This window comes from Podarcis vaucheri (genome assembly GCF_965113315.1).
Source record: "Podarcis vaucheri genome assembly, chromosome: 12".
NCBI classification, from domain to species: domain Eukaryota; kingdom Metazoa; phylum Chordata; class Lepidosauria; order Squamata; family Lacertidae; genus Podarcis; species Podarcis vaucheri.
The window spans coordinates 33,687,947-33,708,705 of record NC_138750.1 but is presented as its reverse complement, the minus strand read 5'-3'; the positions used below and the strand labels follow the sequence as shown (position 1 = coordinate 33,708,705).

At 42.8% G+C, this 20,759-nt stretch overlaps 1 protein-coding gene across 5 annotated transcripts in view; it reads right to left on the bottom strand.

Annotated features, from left to right (window-relative positions):
- THSD7A (thrombospondin type 1 domain containing 7A) overlaps positions 1–20,759 on the bottom strand; it is a 272,706-nt gene that overhangs the window by 29,741 nt on the left and 222,206 nt on the right. For all 5 annotated transcript variants that reach the window (XM_082193871.1, XM_082193873.1, XM_082193870.1 and 2 more), the window contains 2 exons: positions 7,788–7,966; positions 642–775 (listed from right to left, as the gene is read on the bottom strand). In XM_082193871.1, the coding sequence (XP_082049997.1) occupies positions 642–775; positions 7,788–7,966 (313 nt within the window). The remainder of the gene's footprint in view (positions 1–641; positions 776–7,787; positions 7,967–20,759) is intronic.

Below are 20,759 nucleotides of genomic sequence, written 5' to 3'. Positions count from 1 at the left end.
CTAAAATAAATATTTTTGTTTTGAATATAGAAAAAAAGTGAGACTAACATTGTTATGACCTTTGCTATACTATACTATACTATACTATACTATACTATACTATACTATACTATACTATACTATACTATACTATACTATACAGTGCAATTAAATATTAGGCAGTGCCTGAGGCTGGAACCCCAGAGAACAAAGGGACTGCGTCAGTGGCATCTACAATGTCAATCTACAGAGAGATGGGCATAGAATAGGGAAGGGGACACAGTTATTAGTATGGCACATACCTGAAAGGGTGTGTGGTGCAGGGGTGAACATCAACATGAACTATTTGACACATACACAAAAATTGGGTGGAGCAAAAGAGCTTCAGGCTGTCAGCAAGCAGCAGTCCATGCCTATCTAGGGAGTTCTGACTTGTATATTCAAAATCCTTTTATGACTTTCAGCACACTAAAGCCATGTGCACTGGAAATTAAATTAGGAATCACATTTTCAAAACCATTCCTGGGATGGATGGATTGCTCCAAGATTTGGTATTAGAGACGTTTTCTGCTGGAAACTACTATTCCAAACAAAATTTGTCTTTAAGGGTGAAAACTCCCCTGCTCCTCACTTGGAAGTGACAGTGCCCATGTTTTGCTCACCTTACTTTCCTGGTTTGCACACCTTCTCCACAATTCTCCTTTAAGTCCACATTTGTCACTTTGCACACGCTCCAAGGCTCAGTGACCCCGATGTATTGGCTGCAGTCGCTGTGGCACGGGACTACCTCATATACCTGGAATGCACACACAAAACATGAACTTGCTTTATGTGCAAGTGTGCAACTTAACAACTGGAATCAGAAATATCTTAAGCTTTATTTATGGGAAAACAGTACTTTCCATTAAAGTGGGTGGTGGTGGGGAATCATTTGCTGTGGAAGTTAGCAGGCATGCATTTGCAGTCAGCACTGACAAGCAAGAGTATATAAAATTAGCCTTTCAGCAAGGCCTGTCTTCACTCACTCTGCCCCCTTGAGACACACAATTGTGAGGCTTTCGTCTCTCTTTTTGAGCAGCTGCTGCACAAGGTCAGGTGGGAGGAATTTCAGGGCAATTGCTCTTCAACTCCTCTTCCTGAAATTGCCTTCCTACCCTATTATCACATCAGTCTTTGATCCTCAGCAGCACCTGTCTCACTTTTTGTGCACCTTAGTTGCCAAACATCTATAGGAGCCTATCTTTCCATGCACCCCCATGCAATTCTACTTGGGAGCCCCTTTGAGTAAAATGGGCCTTGCTCCCAAGTGTTTCTACAGGACAAAAATCACAGATTTTTGGCAAGGCCTTGCTATGCTTCTAGCTCCTGTACTTCCTCTTGGTTGTTGTCAGCTCACAGTCCCGCCTGTTAGATGTTTACTTGTTCCTCTGCCCTGCATTTTGCCTCCCAGCCTCATTTGTGTTGGGCTCAGAGACTGACATCCCAAGGACTTACCTTGGGTCAATCGTTCTTAAACGAGATCTTAGTTCTTGACTGAGCCTGGCAGCTGTTGACCCTGTTTCCAGACTCCAGAGACTCTGGCTCACACCATTGTCAAATGTAGCTATGGGTAATATGCCTTAGGAGTGATAACCTTTTAGGCTTGCATAGCATTTTGGCCCCTTATCTGAATATGTGTGAACTATGAGACACTTGATATTCCGTTAGCATATGCTTCTCTGTGCTTTATCATGTTAGAAAACACACTCCTGACCTAAAGTGACTGTCCTTGGCGTGGCAGGAAAGAACGGGAGAGAATGAGATGGAAGCAGTGTGCTGGGACTGAAGAGGTCTACCAAGACAAGACCTCCACCTCCACTGGACTTCTTCATAGGATTCCTCACCATCATCACCCACCCCTTGGTTGGCCTTATACCATGCCAGCACAGCCAAATTCTGTAGGCTCCTTGCATGTTTTAAAACCCTAATTTGCCAGGGTTCTAGAACACACAAGAAGCCTTTGTAGGCAGAACAGGTTTCCTACTGACAGAGTCATTCTTCAACTCTTAGTTGGCTACAGAGGGTTGAACATCTTGTCCCTGCTTCCTCTTCTCTCACAGTATCCCCTGGGTTCCTTATCAGTCATTTCCGCCTATGTATCAGCCCTTGGAATGGCTGTTTTAATACAGCTATAACCTGTTTTTCATTCAGCTTTCTGTGTCCATCGCCATTTTCTCCCCTCTTCCACTGTTGATGAAGCCAGTTGCAGTTGTATACATAAACACATGACAGGTAGCGTATGTACAATCTTAAGGAAAAGTTACACCCAGAGGAGGCAAACAAGGATTTTATCTTGAAGCATGCTTGAAGGCAGTGCATCTGTTTCACAGACTCTTACCTGAGCCTGGGGCAGGTGTTGACCATGAACGCAAGGGAACAAGCAAAGGTAAATAAAAACAATAGTTAGGAAGCAAAATGGATAATCGGAAATAGTAACGCTGCTTCAAAGCATGAAGCTCATCAACCTAAAAAGCGGCAACCCTTGCAAAACGCAAGGGTGAGCCCATACTTAGAGCAGATCCATGGAAATCAATGAGACTTAAGTTAACCCCACCGTTTTCAACAGGTCTGCTCTAAGCAGGTTTCTGCCTCTATTCTCTCACATTGTTGGAAAGCACTTCTTTGAAGCTGCTGCCTAGAGACGAGCTTCTGTGGAATGGCTGAGCTCTGACTGCAGTGGCAGACCTTGGAATCTTAAATTTCAATGTGGCGTCCTGTGCAACACCCAAATTTGGCACCCCACCTTTTGCCTTCCAGTCTACTTCTTAGTTGCAACACCCCCTGCAGCTCCACACCTAGTGTGACCAAACTGGTTGTGCCCCCTAAATCCACCCTGTTTGTAGCACGTTATTAAATTATTATTCTCTGTTCATTGATGGCATTGATCATTTACAATCTGGTAAATACATGGCCTCCAGGACACATTGCTGAAAGGCCTTCTTTTGGTCTCAACCACCTGGGGAATACCAATGGAAGTGGAGGTTTCTTTCCACCAGCCCACCAGGGAGCCCCTGATGACAGGCTTCCCTCTCTGCTAGCGGTCCAACTCTTTCACCACATCCTAAGGCTTCTCAGTCACCCTCCCAGGAATGATAAGACTCTACCTTTAGTTGGTGTACTATTCATCCACTGTATGCTATCTGTGATGAATAAGCAATGCTTCTTTGAAACATTATTGGTGCCTCTTCAACATCTTATAGTCTGTGGAATTTGTTTATTTTATGTGCTTCTTACTGGGGGGACGGGGTTGTTTTTACTGGTGCCCACTGTTTCGGCTATACAGGCCTCTGATTAAGAGCCTTGTGTGGCTAGATACACATTTGAGACGGAGACTTCTTTGGTCATTAAACAATTCTCCTGAAGCTGCGGAATTTCTTTGTGTTTGTTTCATTTACAGTATCTAAGAGAAAAACTAAGAAGTCATTCTTTTGCTTTTGTAATTTAGGAACCTACAGTTTTTACTTGATTTCAGTTACCTAAGTTACAGTGCAATTCTAACTGTGTCTACTCAGAAGAAGGCTGTCTTATTGAATTCAATGGGGCTTCCTCCCAGGTAAATGGGGTTAGGATTGCAGTCTTAGTCCATTCTCTACCCCTTCATTGCCCGAGGTGCCTAACAAACATTTAAGAGAGGGTAAAATCCATCAACAATATAACAGAATGTCCAATGAATAAATTAATTTAAACTCTTCTCTGGGTCTACTCCATCTACTGAACCTTACCTTTATGTTTCAATGTCTTATGTTATAATGCTTTCCATGTGCTGCTTTCATTGCAAACACAGACTTGTATTTAGCTTCTTGATTTCCTTTAAGCTGGAGATAAGGTGCAGATTAATTACACAGCCTCAAGCAGCTGTCTGGCCACTGACACAGGCTGCATGTGTGGGATTTCCACACTTACAGATTTAGAGCGAAGTGTATTTAATATTAAAAGATGTATCCTCTAAGGCTAAGCTTTCGGCTCTTTAGAACATCCCATTTGGAATTGTGCTCCAGACTGTATGCAATTGCATTGTTTTTACTGCTGCTGTGGCACCTATTGCATCCAGACCAGCAGTTCCTTACCGCCTGCCAGGGATCTACTGAGAAAACTACACAAGGATACGATACATTCAGGGCCCACTGCATCGGAACACTGCAGTTTGTGATCAGTTGCGAGCACCCCTTCCTGCACACACATTTTTTTTCTACTTCATGCAAAACATCCTGCCTCATAAGAAGGACCAACATTTGTGTCATTGGTCCAGAGCTGCTTTGTATTTCAGCATTTGCCTGATAGCCACAAGCTATCACAGGTGTTTGCATGTAGGCAAGTATAGGTAAAGGACCCCAGATGGTTAAGTCCAGTCAAAGGCAACTATCGGGTGCGGCGCTCATCTCCACTTTCAGATCAAGGGAGCCGGCATTTGTCCACAGGCAGCTTTCTGGGTCCATGTGGCCAGCATGACTAAACCACTTCTGGTGCAACGGAACATGACGACAGAAGCCAGAGCGCATGGAAATGACGTTTACCTTCGCACCGCAGCGGTACCTATTTATTTACTTGCACTGGTATGCTATGCTTTTGAACTACTAGGTTGGCAGGAGCTGGGACAAAGTGACAGGAGCTCACCCTGTCATGCAGATTTGTACGCCTGACCTTACGATCAGCGAGCTCAAGAGTCTCAATGCTTTAGAGCATGGCTCCACCCACGCCCCATGTAAGCAAGAATATAAAAATGTATGCAGGTGAATGAGCAATGAGCAGGCTGGCAGAGGAGCACCTTCTTCTTTACTTAGCATGGAAACTAAGTTGGCTGCCAGATTAGAGAAGTTTCCTTTGCTGTACAGAAATGCAGTGGGCTGCTGTCTCTCCTCTGCCAAACCCCAAATAAACTAGTAATTTGTATGGGTTAATTTACAAAGCTGTTTTGCGCTGTTCTTTTTCTGCCCTGCCCTGTCATTTTCTTTATTATTACTGGTGGATTTATAGCTATGCATTACAGCTGCTCATCTAGAAACTTTGTTAATTTTATCTGGCACTTTCTTTAGGTTGGAGGGGACGGGGGGAAGCAACCCATAACCGTTTCCCAGTCCATGGAACCATCGCGGGAAAAGCCTATCAAGTTTCAGTAAACGGTACCAATAGATGGGTTTGTGTGTGCAACAGGGCAAATTCAGTTCAAAAATTTAAAAGGGCAAGACTTCAATTTTAGAAGGAGAAAGCACATAAAGAAGAGAAACACTTGAAGATTAGCACTAGACTTGGGCAGATCTGGATAAAGCCTTCTAACAAAAAGCCAAGGACGTTATGACACTAGCCACCATTAGAGGGCAGCATCGTTGTAGAAATAAACCTCTCACTATCTTTAGACCACAGATATCTAACCATTTACTATTTTTGTTATCTAGAGAAAGAAAGCATGTTTCTAAGTACTGTGAATTAGTCTGAAAGCAGAAGATTTGGTATCAGCCCCTCCTATTAAAATGTTTTTACCCCGCTATGAATACCTCACTGCACAACCTAGCCTTCATGCCTACTTTTGTTTGGTGTTAAATTGGATTACAAACTTGGTTTATTAGCTTTAGTTTAACAGTTATTATGTTCTAAACTAGAACTAATTACATCCTCTTAAGTGGAAAATCAAATCAGCAGGCCATTTCCTTCTGTGCCTGCAAAATGTCAACACAATGGCATCCAGTAAATGCACATCTTATTTAGATGAGAACTGCCAACATCCCCCCCCCCCACTTTTGCATCTTCTTCCTAGCTCCCCACTACAGGGGAATTTATGGAAATGAAAACTTGGGCTGTTTCATTTGCTGGGGAGAAATGCAGATTAAATCAAAACTCAAGGTGGACATTAATCAAGTCTGAGAAGATGCACAAAACCCTTTTTCTTTTTTTCCTTCTGTTCAGTTTGTCATGAAACCAAGAGCAGAGGCCATGCACATCTAGAGCTTATTAAACATCCATTGATGGTTCAGCATCAACATTAAGATTCTCCTGCATATGTCTATGATCTCCTTCACGTTTACACACAAAGCCCTCCCCATCGCTCCCCTCTTGGTCTGGTCAAATATATAAAAGAACATTCCCCTAGAATACCAATGAACCATTATGAATTAGGGCTGTCGCCAATTAAAGAAACCTGAGTTGGTAGTTGAGTTTTATTCCATTAAATAATTAAATCTGCATATTATTAAAACAATAATGTTGCTGGGAGTGGGAAGGGGACGCTTTGTTTTTTACATGGCCCATATGTCGCAGGACAAAAACCCATCTTAAAATTCCTTTATTGTGAGAGTGAAAAAGCGATGCCTCTTTTAAGACGGTGCTGGCTATCTTCAGCTTTTATATTTACACACACACACACACACACACACACACACACACACACAGTGAGCTTTATTGTGGCCCATAGACCTAAATGTGCAGTACAACAATAGAATATATTAACAGTTATTAGGGTGTAAGTTTGGCCTTGCTATCCAACAGGGAAGCTTTTAGCCTGTACATACTGATTTATGGTATTTTAAATATCATTATATGTTGGGGTGCCAGTTTTGTGGGTGCAAGGCATCCATAATTCTTGGATTTAGTAAAAGTTAGAATTAATCAAGGTTTGATTAAACTGTGCCAAAGGCTGCTAGATGCAGCTTATGCTAATGAGTCAGACCAGCCTGACAGGACTGAGTGTAAGGCACAGAGGAGACAAAGATGGGTGATGCCCATCAGGGAACCTATCAAGAGAGAGAAAAGACTGCCAGACAAAGAGGGGAGACCCTCCTCCAGCTGTGTGTTGATGAGCAGAGACCAAAAGGGTTAGGATTTCAAAGTGGATGACGTAAGCCAACAGGGGGGAAGTGTCAGTTCTGCAAGTGGTTTGGGAAGCAGAGAAGCAGGGGCAGAACATGATGTGGGCTAGCTGTGGCAGGCTGGAACGTAAGAGACACAGAACATGGCTTTTTGCTCTTCTTGTGAAGGAAGCCTCTTGGGATGTGGATGCTCTGAAATCTCTTCATCTAGGTCCAGGTGGTATATACAGTGCTATTTTTTAAGTTGTATTTTAATCAATTGTTTTTATACCCGGTGTTAGACGCCCTGAGCCTGGTCTTGGCTGGGAAGGGCGGGGTATAAATAAAATTATTATTATTTTATTATTATTATTTCTCCAGAAAAAGAGGTGCCACAACTCACCATGAACACCTCTACTGTTGTCTTATAATGGCAATGGCACCCACCTGAGAGGTGCTGGAACTGAGTTCTGGCTGGGGGAAAAGGCCTGGTTGTATATATGTGTAAATAAACCATATATAATAAAGACACCACAGTCTCCACTGTGCCTTATTCCCAGAAGGAAACACGAGCCCTGGGCGAGTGGCCAGGGTCCTTGAAATCTCTCGCATCGCTCAGTGGAGATGGAGGTTGCGTGTAACAATTTGAGTGTTTTTGATTGTTTAGGGTTTCTTTTTAGTGCATTAAAAACATTGTTAATTAATTAGTCTAAAACTGAATGATTAAAGGCTGCTGTCCTAGTATTAACCAACAAGGATCCCACATGCTAAGAAGGAAAGAAAAGAGTGAGCAGGCATTGAACTGACTCCAAATACGTAAAAAGCATCAAAGTGAGGGAAGACAACTTAGACTAAGTGAATTTAAAAAACCATTGGAGGATGATGCTCTATGTATTTTAATAGCTTTCTCTTCAGTGATGTATTCAGGAGAGAGAACAACTCAGTTTTGAAATGTAAAAGAATGACGGATGGCAATGTGCTGAGAATTACCTGATTGACATGATCCAACTTGGGGCAAGGCCTTCCGCCATTGTAGGGCTTCTCCCGGAGCCATTTGGACCTGACTTTCACCCCACTGCCACAGGATTTACTGCAGCGAGACCAGTTGGACCACTCGCTGAGCTTGCAGTCCGAGGGGCAGGGGATGATGCAAGCTTCCTCGATGTACCCTGAGTGGAGACAAAACAACAGCAGAATGCCAGGACATAAGAGCCTTGCTGGAGCAGACCAAAAGCCAAATGAGGCCAGCATCCTGCTCCCCACAGTTGCTAGCCAGATTCTTCCAAGAAGCCCATGAGCCTGCAATAGAGGCAATTACCTTCTCTTGCAGCTGCCTCCCAGCAGCTGGTATCCGGGGGCACATCACTGACGAACACAGAGGTTCAGTTTCGCTGGCTAATAGACATTGATACCCTCTCTCTTCCACAGATTTGTCTAATCCCCATTAAAGCCCTCTAAACTAGTGGCCATCACTACATAAATGAAAATAGGTACCATGTTTTGTCCTCCCTGAACCGACTGCCCATAATTTCATTGGGTGACCCCCCACATTCTAGCGCTTGGAGAGACAGGCATGTATATGAAGCCCTCCCTCCCATCAACCTACAGTGTGTGCTTTCAGGATTCAAACTCTGACTTGGCAGGAGTCTGCAAGCGCAGAAATTTCTTCGTCATTAGGACAATATTAAAATTCAACTAAGAAGCAGATACCCAGAGACAGCGCTGGAGTAATATCTGAGCGCCTGCTGCGGTGTCTTATTAGGATTCATACTCATCTGGTATCTGCCGTTCTCTGACTTTTTGACAGCTGGAACGTAACTGACGCTGCCCTGTCTCTCATTACATCACTGTCACACTCCACAGAGGTATATTGAATGAAAGGTGTCTCGTGAGTCAGTTTGTCAGCGCACCCCTTCCACAGCTGAAGCAAGGAATATCTCGCGGTGGCTGCAACATATGTTTGCATACCAGCCAGACCAAAGGCGCCTGATCCTCTTGAAACCAGTGAACTTAACATTTTATCTATCGGGTCTAAGAGGGGAGGAGAGTGTGTGATCTGCCACATCAATGATCTGCAGTTTAACAGCCATCTGCCCTCACTTGTAAATGCTCCCAAGGAAACACAGATGCTTTCTCCAAGTGTTGATGGGTTTAAAGGTGATAGTAGTTTGATTAGGCTAAACAAGGGTCTATTGCCACAAGCCTTAGAACTCTCTCGTCACCCCCCATTCCACCCCCCGCTGCCAGAAGACTTTGATGCAAAAGTACACTTTGCATTATTCGGGTGTATAAAATATGCGACATCACTCCCACTAATTGCGAACACAGGTGGTGGTGGCCGACAGAAATGGAGGTGAAGTGGTGCTACTGAGGAACCAAAGGGAGTGATCAGCATGCAAATGGGAAGCCTGAGGTTTCAAAAATACAAAAGGGGGGGTACACACACCCCTCTCCACAACAGCCCTATGAGGACTGAGAGTGCTCAGCAATCAGGGAATGCTAAGTATCAGCTTGAAAATAAAAAGGGGAAAATTGGGCGTAAGGTGGGAAAGACAGAGCATCTTGAACATCCTGGATTGTCTCAGGAAAGACTGGCTGGCTGGAACATTCCTCTCAATGAGAGAGGATAGGCTGCAATATTTTATAGGTGCAACTTGTACTTTAAAGTACTTGTGCTTATGGTCAAAGGCCTGTACAACTTCAGCCTGTCAATATGCTAAGACTTTTCTTTGGCACCTCCCCCCCCCTTCCAGGCGTCACAAACTAATGTGACGTAAGAGTCCATTTAAGCTCCCAGTCTTCAACAGGCTCCCCACCCCACCTCAAATTAAGACAGGTCATTAGGAAATAGCTTGGCAGCTCACCCATTTTAGTTCTAGAATATAAAACAACGGGACTGCAATAAAAAGGAATGTGACCGGCAAAAAACCACACAAGTATTCTTAAACACAAGGAAAGGGTTTCAAAACTCATTTGTGAGCATCTGGCTACAGAACTAAATTTCACTGTTTTAAAGAGACAATATATTCATTTATTTAGGGATTTCTACCTGCTCTGGAAGCAAACGTTACATGCAAACCATTGACCTTGAAAACAAAGCACTCAAGGTGGCTATAACACACATACAATCATGTCTGGTTACTCTTTTTTTACCATTCAGTTATTTTTGTACTGTTATATCCGCTTGCTTCTGTAGCAATACAATCCTATGCTCTGTTAATATTGGCGTCGCTGGAGAGCTGCAGGATCCTGAACAAACTACACTGCTGTTAGCTGGTCACCGGTATAGCAAAATATCATTATCATTTCCCTCCCCCCCCCCTTTCTGTTTCTGAGGTTTGGGTATGAGGGCTGATATTTATGGAACAAAAACCACAAAGGAGTGCAACAACCCCCTAAGGGAGAAGCATACCGCAAAAAAGGCCAAATTAGAACTAAGCTCAGGGGCTACAGAATGCTGACTTACTATTCTGGAATGGAATGGAATGGAGTATCCTGGGAGAGGGCATGACTAGTTGACTGGAACACTAATATAGGAGCGCTCCACACTGCAGCATTTTATAGCAGACCCCATTTGTTTCTTGTATTAGCGTAGAGGTATGGCTACATGCAGGCATCCATTGTGTTAAACTGAAGAGCAGAGCAGGCCCATGGCCCTTGCAGAAAAATAATGGGGAGGGATAGAAACAACCCCTTGCATCAATCCTCCTCCTTTTGTGCACCCCGCCCTCCGAATCTGGAATGTCCTTGGCAGAAAAGGATCAGTGCTCTCAAAGTAGGACTGTGAGTTTGTGAAGAAGAAGAAGAGTTTGGATTTGATATCCCGCTTTATCACTACCCAAAGGAGTTAACATTCTCTTTTCCCTTCCTCCCCCACAATAAACACTCTGTGAGGTGAGTGAGGCTGAGAGACTTCAAAGAAGTGTGACTGGCCCAAGGTCACCCAGCAGCCGCATTTGGAGGAGTGGAGATGTGAACCCGGTTCACCAGATTACGCTCATCCTGGAACCTTAAGATGGGGAAATAGCCCTCCGAGCCCAGTTCTCCTCCTCCCCTGGCTACCTCTAGCCAATTCTCCAAGGATCTTTTTGGCAGCAAGCAGAGCTGCTCCTTCACCGCTGAAAGGATTGCGTGCTGAGGAAACTGGCCTCAGAGGAAATGCTTTCGCAGTTGGTGCACTTCATTCAGAGATTCATCACCCCGGGGATTATTTCAGCAACAAGAGGGGCATGATTCCTCTCTCTCTCCTCTTCCGAATTTCTGACAGGTAACTGCTCATCTCCCTCATACAGAAACCTTCCAAGTTGCAGCCCCAAACATCTGGAGGCCACCAGGTTAGGGGAGGCTGGTATATTTTTCAAGGGTTCAGTGCCTTCTGTGATCCTTACAACATCCTTGTAAGGTGAGCCACTTCACTTAGTCATTTATTAAATGCATGGAAGAAGGTGTGGGTGTGTCACATTTGGTACCAAGCTTCTTGTGACTACCACTTGAATATTACTACAGGAAAGAATATGTGGATATACGATACATGCCAATGTGATAATGTTTGAACAGGCCCTGAGTTAACCAGACACCCCCACATGGCTTAAATCTGATTGCTAATGCCTATGCCCTGTGCTCCCCTGCATGGCTCACTGCCTTGTCGTGGCAAAGGGGCTTGAATAACTCCAAGAAGCTATGAGCTATGCCGTGCAGGGCCACCCAAGACAGACAGGTCATGGCCGAAAGTTTAGACTAAATGTGATCCACCTGGAGAAGGAACTGGCAATCCCCTCCAGTATTTTGCCAAGAAAACTCCAGGGACATAAAAAGGAGAAGCTTTGAGAAGAAAGTGAGAGTTTCCAAAGCATGCTCTGGTTCATGGGGTCAAAGAGAGTCGAACACGACTAAGATGACTAAACAACAACAGCAACAAAATGCCCTGTGTTGATGGCTGATGCCAGGGTAGGGAATGCCTACCCATAATACGGTTGTACACCACCTCAATCTCTGAGCGATGCAAGATTCCAGGGGTTGCAAGGAGCTCACCCAGGGTTGAGTTTCCTCAGAATGAGGACAGCAGAGACTGTGCTGCCTTTATATGACTTAATTATACATATGTACAACCTGAGCCTATGATGGAGGGGCTCACAGCATTAACAGCCCAAAAGGTCTTCCTTTTCCCATAGCCGTACAACCTTGGATCCAAGCATGGCTCTCATTCTCTGGCTGCTGCTAGCAGCCAGATTCTAGCCTAGTTCTCACACCCAACTCTGACCACTGTCTTCTCACTACCACCCAATTTGCCCTCTGGCACAGAGCAGCTTCATTTCTTATACTAAGGACCCACACTTAGGGGCCATTAACTCGCCAATAAACTTGCCTGGCTCTTTCAACAATGGAAACCCCCAAACTTGCAACAACACAAACATCCCTGTATCACTAGCGCCGTATGGGAGACAGAGACTGCAGCAGCAGACATGCTGTAATGGTAATAAACAGATCACCTAATGCAAAATGAAATTTGAGAAGCAGTTAGGGAGGCAGTATAGAAAAACAAGATACATGCTTAGCCAGTGCTTTCAGAAGCATTTAGAACAGACAAATATCCAATGCAAGAGAGTAAGTGAGCAAGGACTACAGCAAGCTGGTATCATATGAGCTGTATTTTAAAGATTTTTTTCAAAAAAAGGAACACATGCTATTACATTCGTAATTTAAATGATTTAAAATCATAGTCTAATGCATCCAATATTTAGTACTTGTGGTCTTTTATTCCAAACTATCTAACTGCAGTATGCCCATCACTATATTAACGGATTGCTTATGTAAGCGCAACTGAACAAGCTTCAGGGGTGCATTGCAACAAGTCTATGGGCATCCTGCCCATGGAAAAGTTAAACGGGACTGAAGACAAAAGCCACATACTCTCTGGAAGTTGGTTTTTCGGCATATGTCGGGGGCTTCCTGGGACTCATCTGCGTTGGCTGATTACGGCACCATTCAAAACTACTTTGATGCACGAGGCATCGGCACACACAATACACAGCCAAGAGTGGGGAACCTGCAGTCCACCAGATGCTGTAAAACCTTAACTCCCATCCCATCAACGTGGTCCGTGGTCAGGGTTATGAGAACTGGAATACAACACCATCTGGAAAGCTGCCGTTTCTCCACTCCATCTCCACAAAATGGCCTCAAATATGTTTGCAGTGACCTGCAGCTCTTATAACAAAGAGTCTTAGGTAAGAGTAAGAGAAAAATAGAATTGTAGATTTGGAAGAGACCTCAAGAGTCATCTACTCCAACCCCCTGCAACTCAGGAATCTCAACTAAAGCATCCGTGACAGATGACCCTCCAACCTCTGCTTTAAAACCTCTTAAAGACCAAGAGAGTTATTGAGGCATAAGCTTTTGTGGACTAGAGTCTGCTAGAGATGCTGGATTATTTCAGTTCTCCGGTGTGTATATTTGCAAAGACAAGCAGGTTCTTATAGCTCACTTCGGTTAGGAACAGAAAGATCCAGCTGTCCCACCACCTGGACTGCTTCATTTTCATTTCTCTAGTTAGGTAATGCCTGTCATTGGATTTCTCTTTTCCATCAGCTTCTGTTTAGCTTGTTTATTGCTAAATCAACATATTTGCTGCTTTAGTCATACTATGTTACTATTCTGTTATCAGGTTAGTGCACAAAGTTGTCTATCTTGGTAGACACGAGAAAAGCAAATACTGTCAACACATCACCACAAGATAGTCCAGGCAACCCAGTATTTTTCCACACCAGCAGAAACACCACTCTTCCCATTGTGAGCAAACTCAGAAGAGAAATCAGATGCTGTGTTTCTCTATGACCAATACAGAAGCCAGCCATGTATCTCTTTAAAAAGTAGGACTGGAATCCTAAACACACCTACCCCATGAGTAAGTACTACCGAACCAACTTCTAAGTAAACATGCACAGGACTATGTTAGACTGCAAATGTTCAAAAGAGGAAAACATGCACCCACCAAAATAATGAAAGCAACTGTTTTGCGATTGTTAGTTAATCCTAGTCAAGATATTTATGGTTATGTTGCAGTTCTAATGGACCAACATGGCTTTGGGCAATTAAATATACGAATTGCAGGGGACTATATAATTTGCATTAAACATTAGCTTTTTATAGCACATTAAATATTACACCAAGTAGATTCATACATTTAAACTAAATGATTAAAAACCTGATACTGATAGCAAACATATGTTCTTTGCAGTCCTTGGGATATATCTATAGCTTTGTACTTTCTCCCTATACAGGAAGTACTTTCCCCCATAATACTATTAGGAAGCAACAGGATAGCTCCTAAGTACTTATTTTGCATGCCTTCTTGCCTTCCTAGCAGAAATACCAGACTATCCCCTACCAATGTAGCACTTCCTGTTACACCTACATGGATTTTTAGATACAAGTCCTCTTATAATTCCAGACAATAGCAAACGCTCAGAAAGACTACTATGCCCATCCCAAAGCTGAGAATCATAAACTATGCTTTGTTAAATGTATTTACATGTCATGCGATGTGACTCATGATGAAACTGGACATCTGCAAAATTGGTTAAGTCTTAATTGTAATGGAAAAATACTTAATTCCAGCCTTTTGACCTGATGTTCCCAACAGTTGGCCAAGACATTTATCATCTTTCACATGCGTAGACCAAATGTTCTTCCATATTTCTGTTTTAATAACACAAAGAAAAATGGATGTAACCACTCATACAGAAGAAAACAAGAGGGACACAGAAGAGCAATGGCAAGGAGAAATCAGAGGAATGGCAAGTATGTGTATGGGAGGAACAGATGCAGGATGATATGAGAAGAGATAAACATGCATGTAAGACTAAACCATTATTGATTGAGCCTAACTTCTCTGAGTTTTCATGGGCTCCATCTCCTCTTTCTTACTCTGACTGGTACAGTTGTAAGGAAGTGATCACAACCTTCAGCTTCCATTTTATATTAGCCTCAGTTCAGCATGTCATCCAACCACGGTTAATTTAAACAAGCCAAGTAGAAAAAGCAAGGTGTGAAGTCACCTTGTTTCTATTACCAGTAGCTAAGCTTAATTGCTGTTTGTTCAGGTGTGGATGAAATACGAGGCCTGTGGTTAATAAAAACAAAAACAAAACAGAAGCAAAAACCTTTTCCTGGAAGAAAGGACAGGGGAGTGGGACTGGATTATTATTATTATTATTATTATTATTATTATTATTATTACCCCACCTATCTGGGTTGGTAAACTCTAAACCATGGTTTTGTGTTACATCTGAACCAGCCCACAGAGTGACCCTATCATGAATAAGTGATTATTAAATGAGGTACAGATGAGACGTTATGGGAAAAGGACTGACTTTGAACACCTTGTTCAGGTACTGGAAGTTGATTCATGAGACCCTCTTGAACAGCATTGGAAGGATCTTTCGGTTTCTCATTCTTCCAGTCTTTGGTTCTTCACATTTCTGCAGCAATTTGCAAATGTTTTGGGGTTTTTTTTTAATTCTCATGTATATTAGCATTTTAATGTGAATTTCTCCTAATAAACATATTTCGGTACAGTTCCGAATAATGCATATGTTTCAGGAGGCAATTTCCACTAATATAGTGCATTTTTTGTATGTTATTTTTACTAACATATTATTTTTATGCACAATGTCCCCTAATATATTATTATTAATTATTATTATTATTATTATTATTATTATTATTATTATTATTATTATTATTGTTATTATTATAGCATGGCTTGGTTGGATAACTGCATCACAAACTTTGGATAAGTGCAAATTTCAAAGGATGGCTGTTTTTTGTTCTGGAAAGTATGGATTTGATATATTCCTCTATAATATGAACTGAACCAAATTCCTCCCTCATCCCTACTCATGAATCACCCAGTTTATATAGGGAACCTGACTTCAACAACTTATCCTTGAAAACGGCACCATGCTAGTTAGCACTATTAAAGGATAAGTGAGTCAGGGAAGCCACCGAGTAGATGTGAAGGGACAGCTGTTCAGATGGCAGCCCTATTAAAATATAAAGTGGGATGTGTGGTCTTTTGACATGAAAAGAAGAAAGGGGGGCATGCTGGAAGTGAGCCAAGCTGAGAAAATAAGTACTTAAAAAGAAATGTAATGTAATGAGGTAATGCAGGGGAGGAGGCCAAGTTGTTTTGATTCTTTGACCTATGGGTTTTTTCATGTAAAGCACGGCTGCCTTGAAGATATAGGACTACAACTCCCATTGTTCCTGAACACTAGGTATGCTGGCTGAGGCTAGTGGGAATTAACTGCAGCCCAGCAACATTTGCAGGGTCACAGATAAGTCTCCCCTGATGTAAATGATAAATTGATGTGCATCTGCTATATATGTGAGTAGAGGGTAGGGATGAAATATATTGCCTGCCTGTTAAGTCTTAATGTGGCCCTGAAAGCATTACACCGGATCAACAGAGTTTAGGAATTATACCTGAAAGTCCGGCAAATATAGCACCCCAGATGAATCTGCCACACAACTTAGTCTGCGATCATAAAGGTGTGTGTATATATATATATATATATATGCTTTCGTAGATTTTCACGGGTACAGGAATGCAGGTTTTGGTGTCTTCGGGTGTCTTCCCGTGTAAGAGTCGGGGTGTCTGTGCGACGTTTCGACGAGGTCTCACTGACGAGTGAGACCTCGTCGAAACGTCGCACAGACACCCCGACTCTTACACGGGAAGACACCCGAAGACACCAAAACCTGCATATATATATATATATATATATATATATATATATATATATATATGCAGGTTTTGGTGTCTTCGGGTGTCTTCCCGTGTAAGAGTCGGGGTGTCTGTGCGACGTTTCGACGAGGTCTCACTCGTCATCTTCAGGCTGGTGCTTTCGGCTTCTTGTTACTGGAACAGAGCAGAGTCTGGTGTTTGAGTTCCTATAAATACTGTTGAGGGGTGTGGTGTATAGCCTCCAACGTTCTGGGCAAAGAGGAAGTTCCTAGATTAGTGTGCCTTTTCTTCTTTTGTTCCTTAATTACTTGAGGGATATCTTGGGTGATTTCATGAGTGATATTCAGAATATCACTGGATATATTCTGAATATCAGAATATATATATATTCTCTTCCGCGGGTTGGATTAAAAGCCATAAAATATGGGTTGACTATCTCACCATCCCCAGTTTCTTGGGCAGTCGTCTATACAGATTAGTTACAAAGATGGATAATAATGATCCAAGCAGTATAAAAGGGAAAACTTCAAATAATAAAAGTAAAAAATGGAGGGAGAGCAGACATGAGCTTTTCTCCAGCAAAACAAAAACCCTCGTTGTAATTCATAAATAACCCAACGTTTATCATGTCAGACACATTTTCAAAAGATACAGCTACATCACAGAAAGTGGGTGAATCAACATTTGCAGCTACACATTTGTAGAAATATAAACTTGGAATTGTGCACCCATGTATTATATAGATACTGATATTCCAATATATATTTGCTTTGTGCAAGTACAGAACTGATCTTCTAGGTTTAGTGAAGGACACCACTTCTTGAATTTCCCTTGACTTTCAAAGGTATTTACAGTCTACCTGACAGTATTTGTATTCATGGCTATGTCACAGGAGCCCATGGAGTGATGAATTGAACAACGGCATGTCTTTTATCTTGTTTTCAGGATTAGCCTCCAAGGCTTCAGTGGCACACAGCAATTGATCTTCTGCATCAGCAGTTTGGTCCCTTCTTTACTGAAGAGAGGCTTCCCTAGTTTTTCATGCTAATGGACACCTCACAGGTCATGACTCACTGCGAGATTAGAAACGATGACACTAGTTAAAATGGCAAGAGAGTCTTCCTTGCGCATCAACGTGCTATGATGCAGCAACCAGACACGGACAAAAAAACACAGCACCTTTTGACTAAACTGTTATTGAATTCTCTCATCAACATTTATGATTATCATGCCATCATGACACATTCTAGCCTTTGCAAGAAGACACTATATCATTTATTCTAATATCTTGATCCTAAGCATGTTTATTGGGATGCAAGTCTCACTGTTTTAAGTGGAAAGTACATCAAAGCAAATGATTTCAGGTTAGTGACAGAACTATTTGCCCTCATCCTCCAATTTGCCATTAAGAAACATCTGGTTTTCCCTACACTGGTTTTCCATACATGAACATAGGCACACTCATAGCAGGTAAGCTTAAGAGTGAATTCTGGGACCAGCTCTTAAGAACATAAGGAGAGCTCTGCAGGATCAGACCAAAGGCCCATCTAGTCAGCATCCTGCTCTCAGTGTCCTTTGAGAAGCCCGCAAACAGAACATGAGCGCAATAGCGCTCTCCCTATTTTAGCTCCTCAGGAACTGCTATTCATCGTATTCTGGAATGAATACTGGAAGTTATTGGCTAGTAATCATTGCTATCTCCTATGTCTAATCTTTTGAAGCCACCTAAGTTGGTGGCCATTACTAAACCTTGCTGTAGCTGCCCTCTACTCATGCCACAATATTATGTTGTTGTTGTTTTCCCGTTCAACTCACGCTCTTATCATTTCATATTTCTGAGTCTTATCAATTGGGCTCCCCTGCCAATACATGCTTGGCAAGCTTGACACCCAACATCTGCCAGGTGCATGGAGGTCAGGAAATGGAAGGTGTGCCACAGCCTTCGAAAGACTCAATTTCTACCTGAATCTCACTGGATTTCATTGTATTATAAAAATTGCATCAAGAAAGTAAAAAAGCAATAATCTATGCATACCTGAATGGGACAAATGCAAAGGTAGTATAATCTTGGGAGCTATTTGAAGCATCTCATGAACATCACACATTTCTTTTAGAAATACTAGGGGCTGCCAATCCTGCTAGCTCTTATTTCCAATCCCATCCACCCATCCCACAACCCTTCACTGTAAGAAAAACAATAGGGCCCAATTTTGATCAGTGGAATGTTGGGTATCTGGTGGGCGGGGCTTGTGTGTGTCCTGTCAGTTAAGAGGGACCAACAGCCTCTTCTCATTTTCTTGCCTCAGACTAGCCTCTCATGACGTTGTTTTAATTTCTCTCAGACATTATGTTATTTTGCTACAGTTTTATTATTAAACCTTGCTTACATTTACGCAAGCCACTTAATTTTTCTCAAAGGAGAAGAAACTCAGGGGAAGAATGGTGGAATATCCTAAATTTGGGTGAGGGAGGGGATATTCCCAGTTTTCCAGGAGGATTGATTTTGTTCATCATCATCCCCACCACAACATTCACCAAGCTCCCTCCCCTTACAGCTTGCCCCAAATTAGCATCTTCTCCTTTTCCCTGGCAGGCAGGCTAGAAAGGAGGTCAGATGTGCACAGGGTGAGCTTTCCAATACTCCTCACTCTCCCCCTGTCACCGCTGCTGCAGAGAGCAGGAGAAGAAAGGCGTTATTTCATTCTCCCTTCTCCCACAGCAACCATCAGCAGTAACCGGCGGGAGAGTGGGAAGGCTTAGAAAGGGCCCTGTTACTTCCTGATCACCCCCAAGGACACTCGACTGCTCCCCAGCAACCATTCTGTTTTGTTGCTGCTTTCTTCCTCCTTGGCCTGCAACATTGCCGAGGCCAAAGAGGCAGCATGTCAGGTGCACAGCAGCCACAGAGTAGGACAGATGATGGGGAGTTGATGCTGGCAGTCAACAAAAGAGGTTCAAAGACTCTCTCAAGGCAAATCTTAAAAAAAGTAGTATAAACACCAACAACTGGGAAACACTGGCCTGCGAGCGCTCCAATTGGAGAACAGCTTTTACCAAAGCTGCAATGGGCTTTGAAGACGCTTGAACTCAAGACGAAAGGGAGAAATGTGCTAAGAGGAAGGCACGTTCAGCAAACCCTCACCATGACCTACTCCCACCCAGAAACCTACGTCCCCACTGTGGAAGGATGTGTGGATTCAGAAATGGCCTCCGCACAGTCACTTACAGACTCACTTTTAAAACCATGTTTATGGAAGACAATCTTACTCGGCTATGAGTAATTGAGGAGGAGGAGGAGGAGGAGGAGGAGGAGGAGGAGGAGGAGGAGGAAGAAGAAGAAGAAGAAGAAGAAGAAGAAGAAGAAGAAGAAGAAGAAGCCCTGCTCTACCCTGCCCTGGCTGTTCCTGTCTGGCTTGTTTGGGCCGCAGGCTGCCACCCACCACCACTCACACTGCTTCCTCGCTCACCTCCTTGTCCGCCTGCAGTTCTGTGGTTATGCTGCCGTTTGCATGACCGACAACAATCACAGACAAAGATATATTAGAGAGATTGTTCCATCAAGCTCATTAGAGGCAATTTCTCAACAGCACTGTACAGCATGGAGATATGGAATTCAATAGTACTGGAGGGAATCAGAATATATTCTCATTCACTCTGACCTTGATTTGTTTGTTCATAGTCCACTTTTCTGAATACACGAAATGGCTAAAATAAATTTATAACCTCTGACACATCAGTGGAAATAATATCATATTTCATAAGGTACATTGCAAGACAAAGTGGAGCTTTAAAAGTCTTTCTTCTGCATTTCTATTTCATTTTACTTTCCCTTCACATAGCTGCAGGGTAGAGTTTGTAAAAAAAGACTTTTTTAAAATGATGAAAGAGTACACATAAACAATAAAGCAATGTTTGCAACCACATGGACTCTTTTATAGCATCTGAGAGTTTACTATCAGACGCATAAGCAATTAAATAAGAAATTCAGCACTTCACATAGATACTCCCAACAGCTGTTCTAGAAACATTCACTGATGCACAGATATTCCCCTCTAATCCCCTGCCTAAGCCTTGCAACCACACAGAGCTTTGTAGAGTCAGCACAAATCAATGTATCTCATTTAATTAATGCTAAGGGGGGAAATAATCTCCCACTAATAAGGCAGCAGACAAGCCATCCTGGACTGGTTGACTGTGCCTGAGGTCTTAAAAAA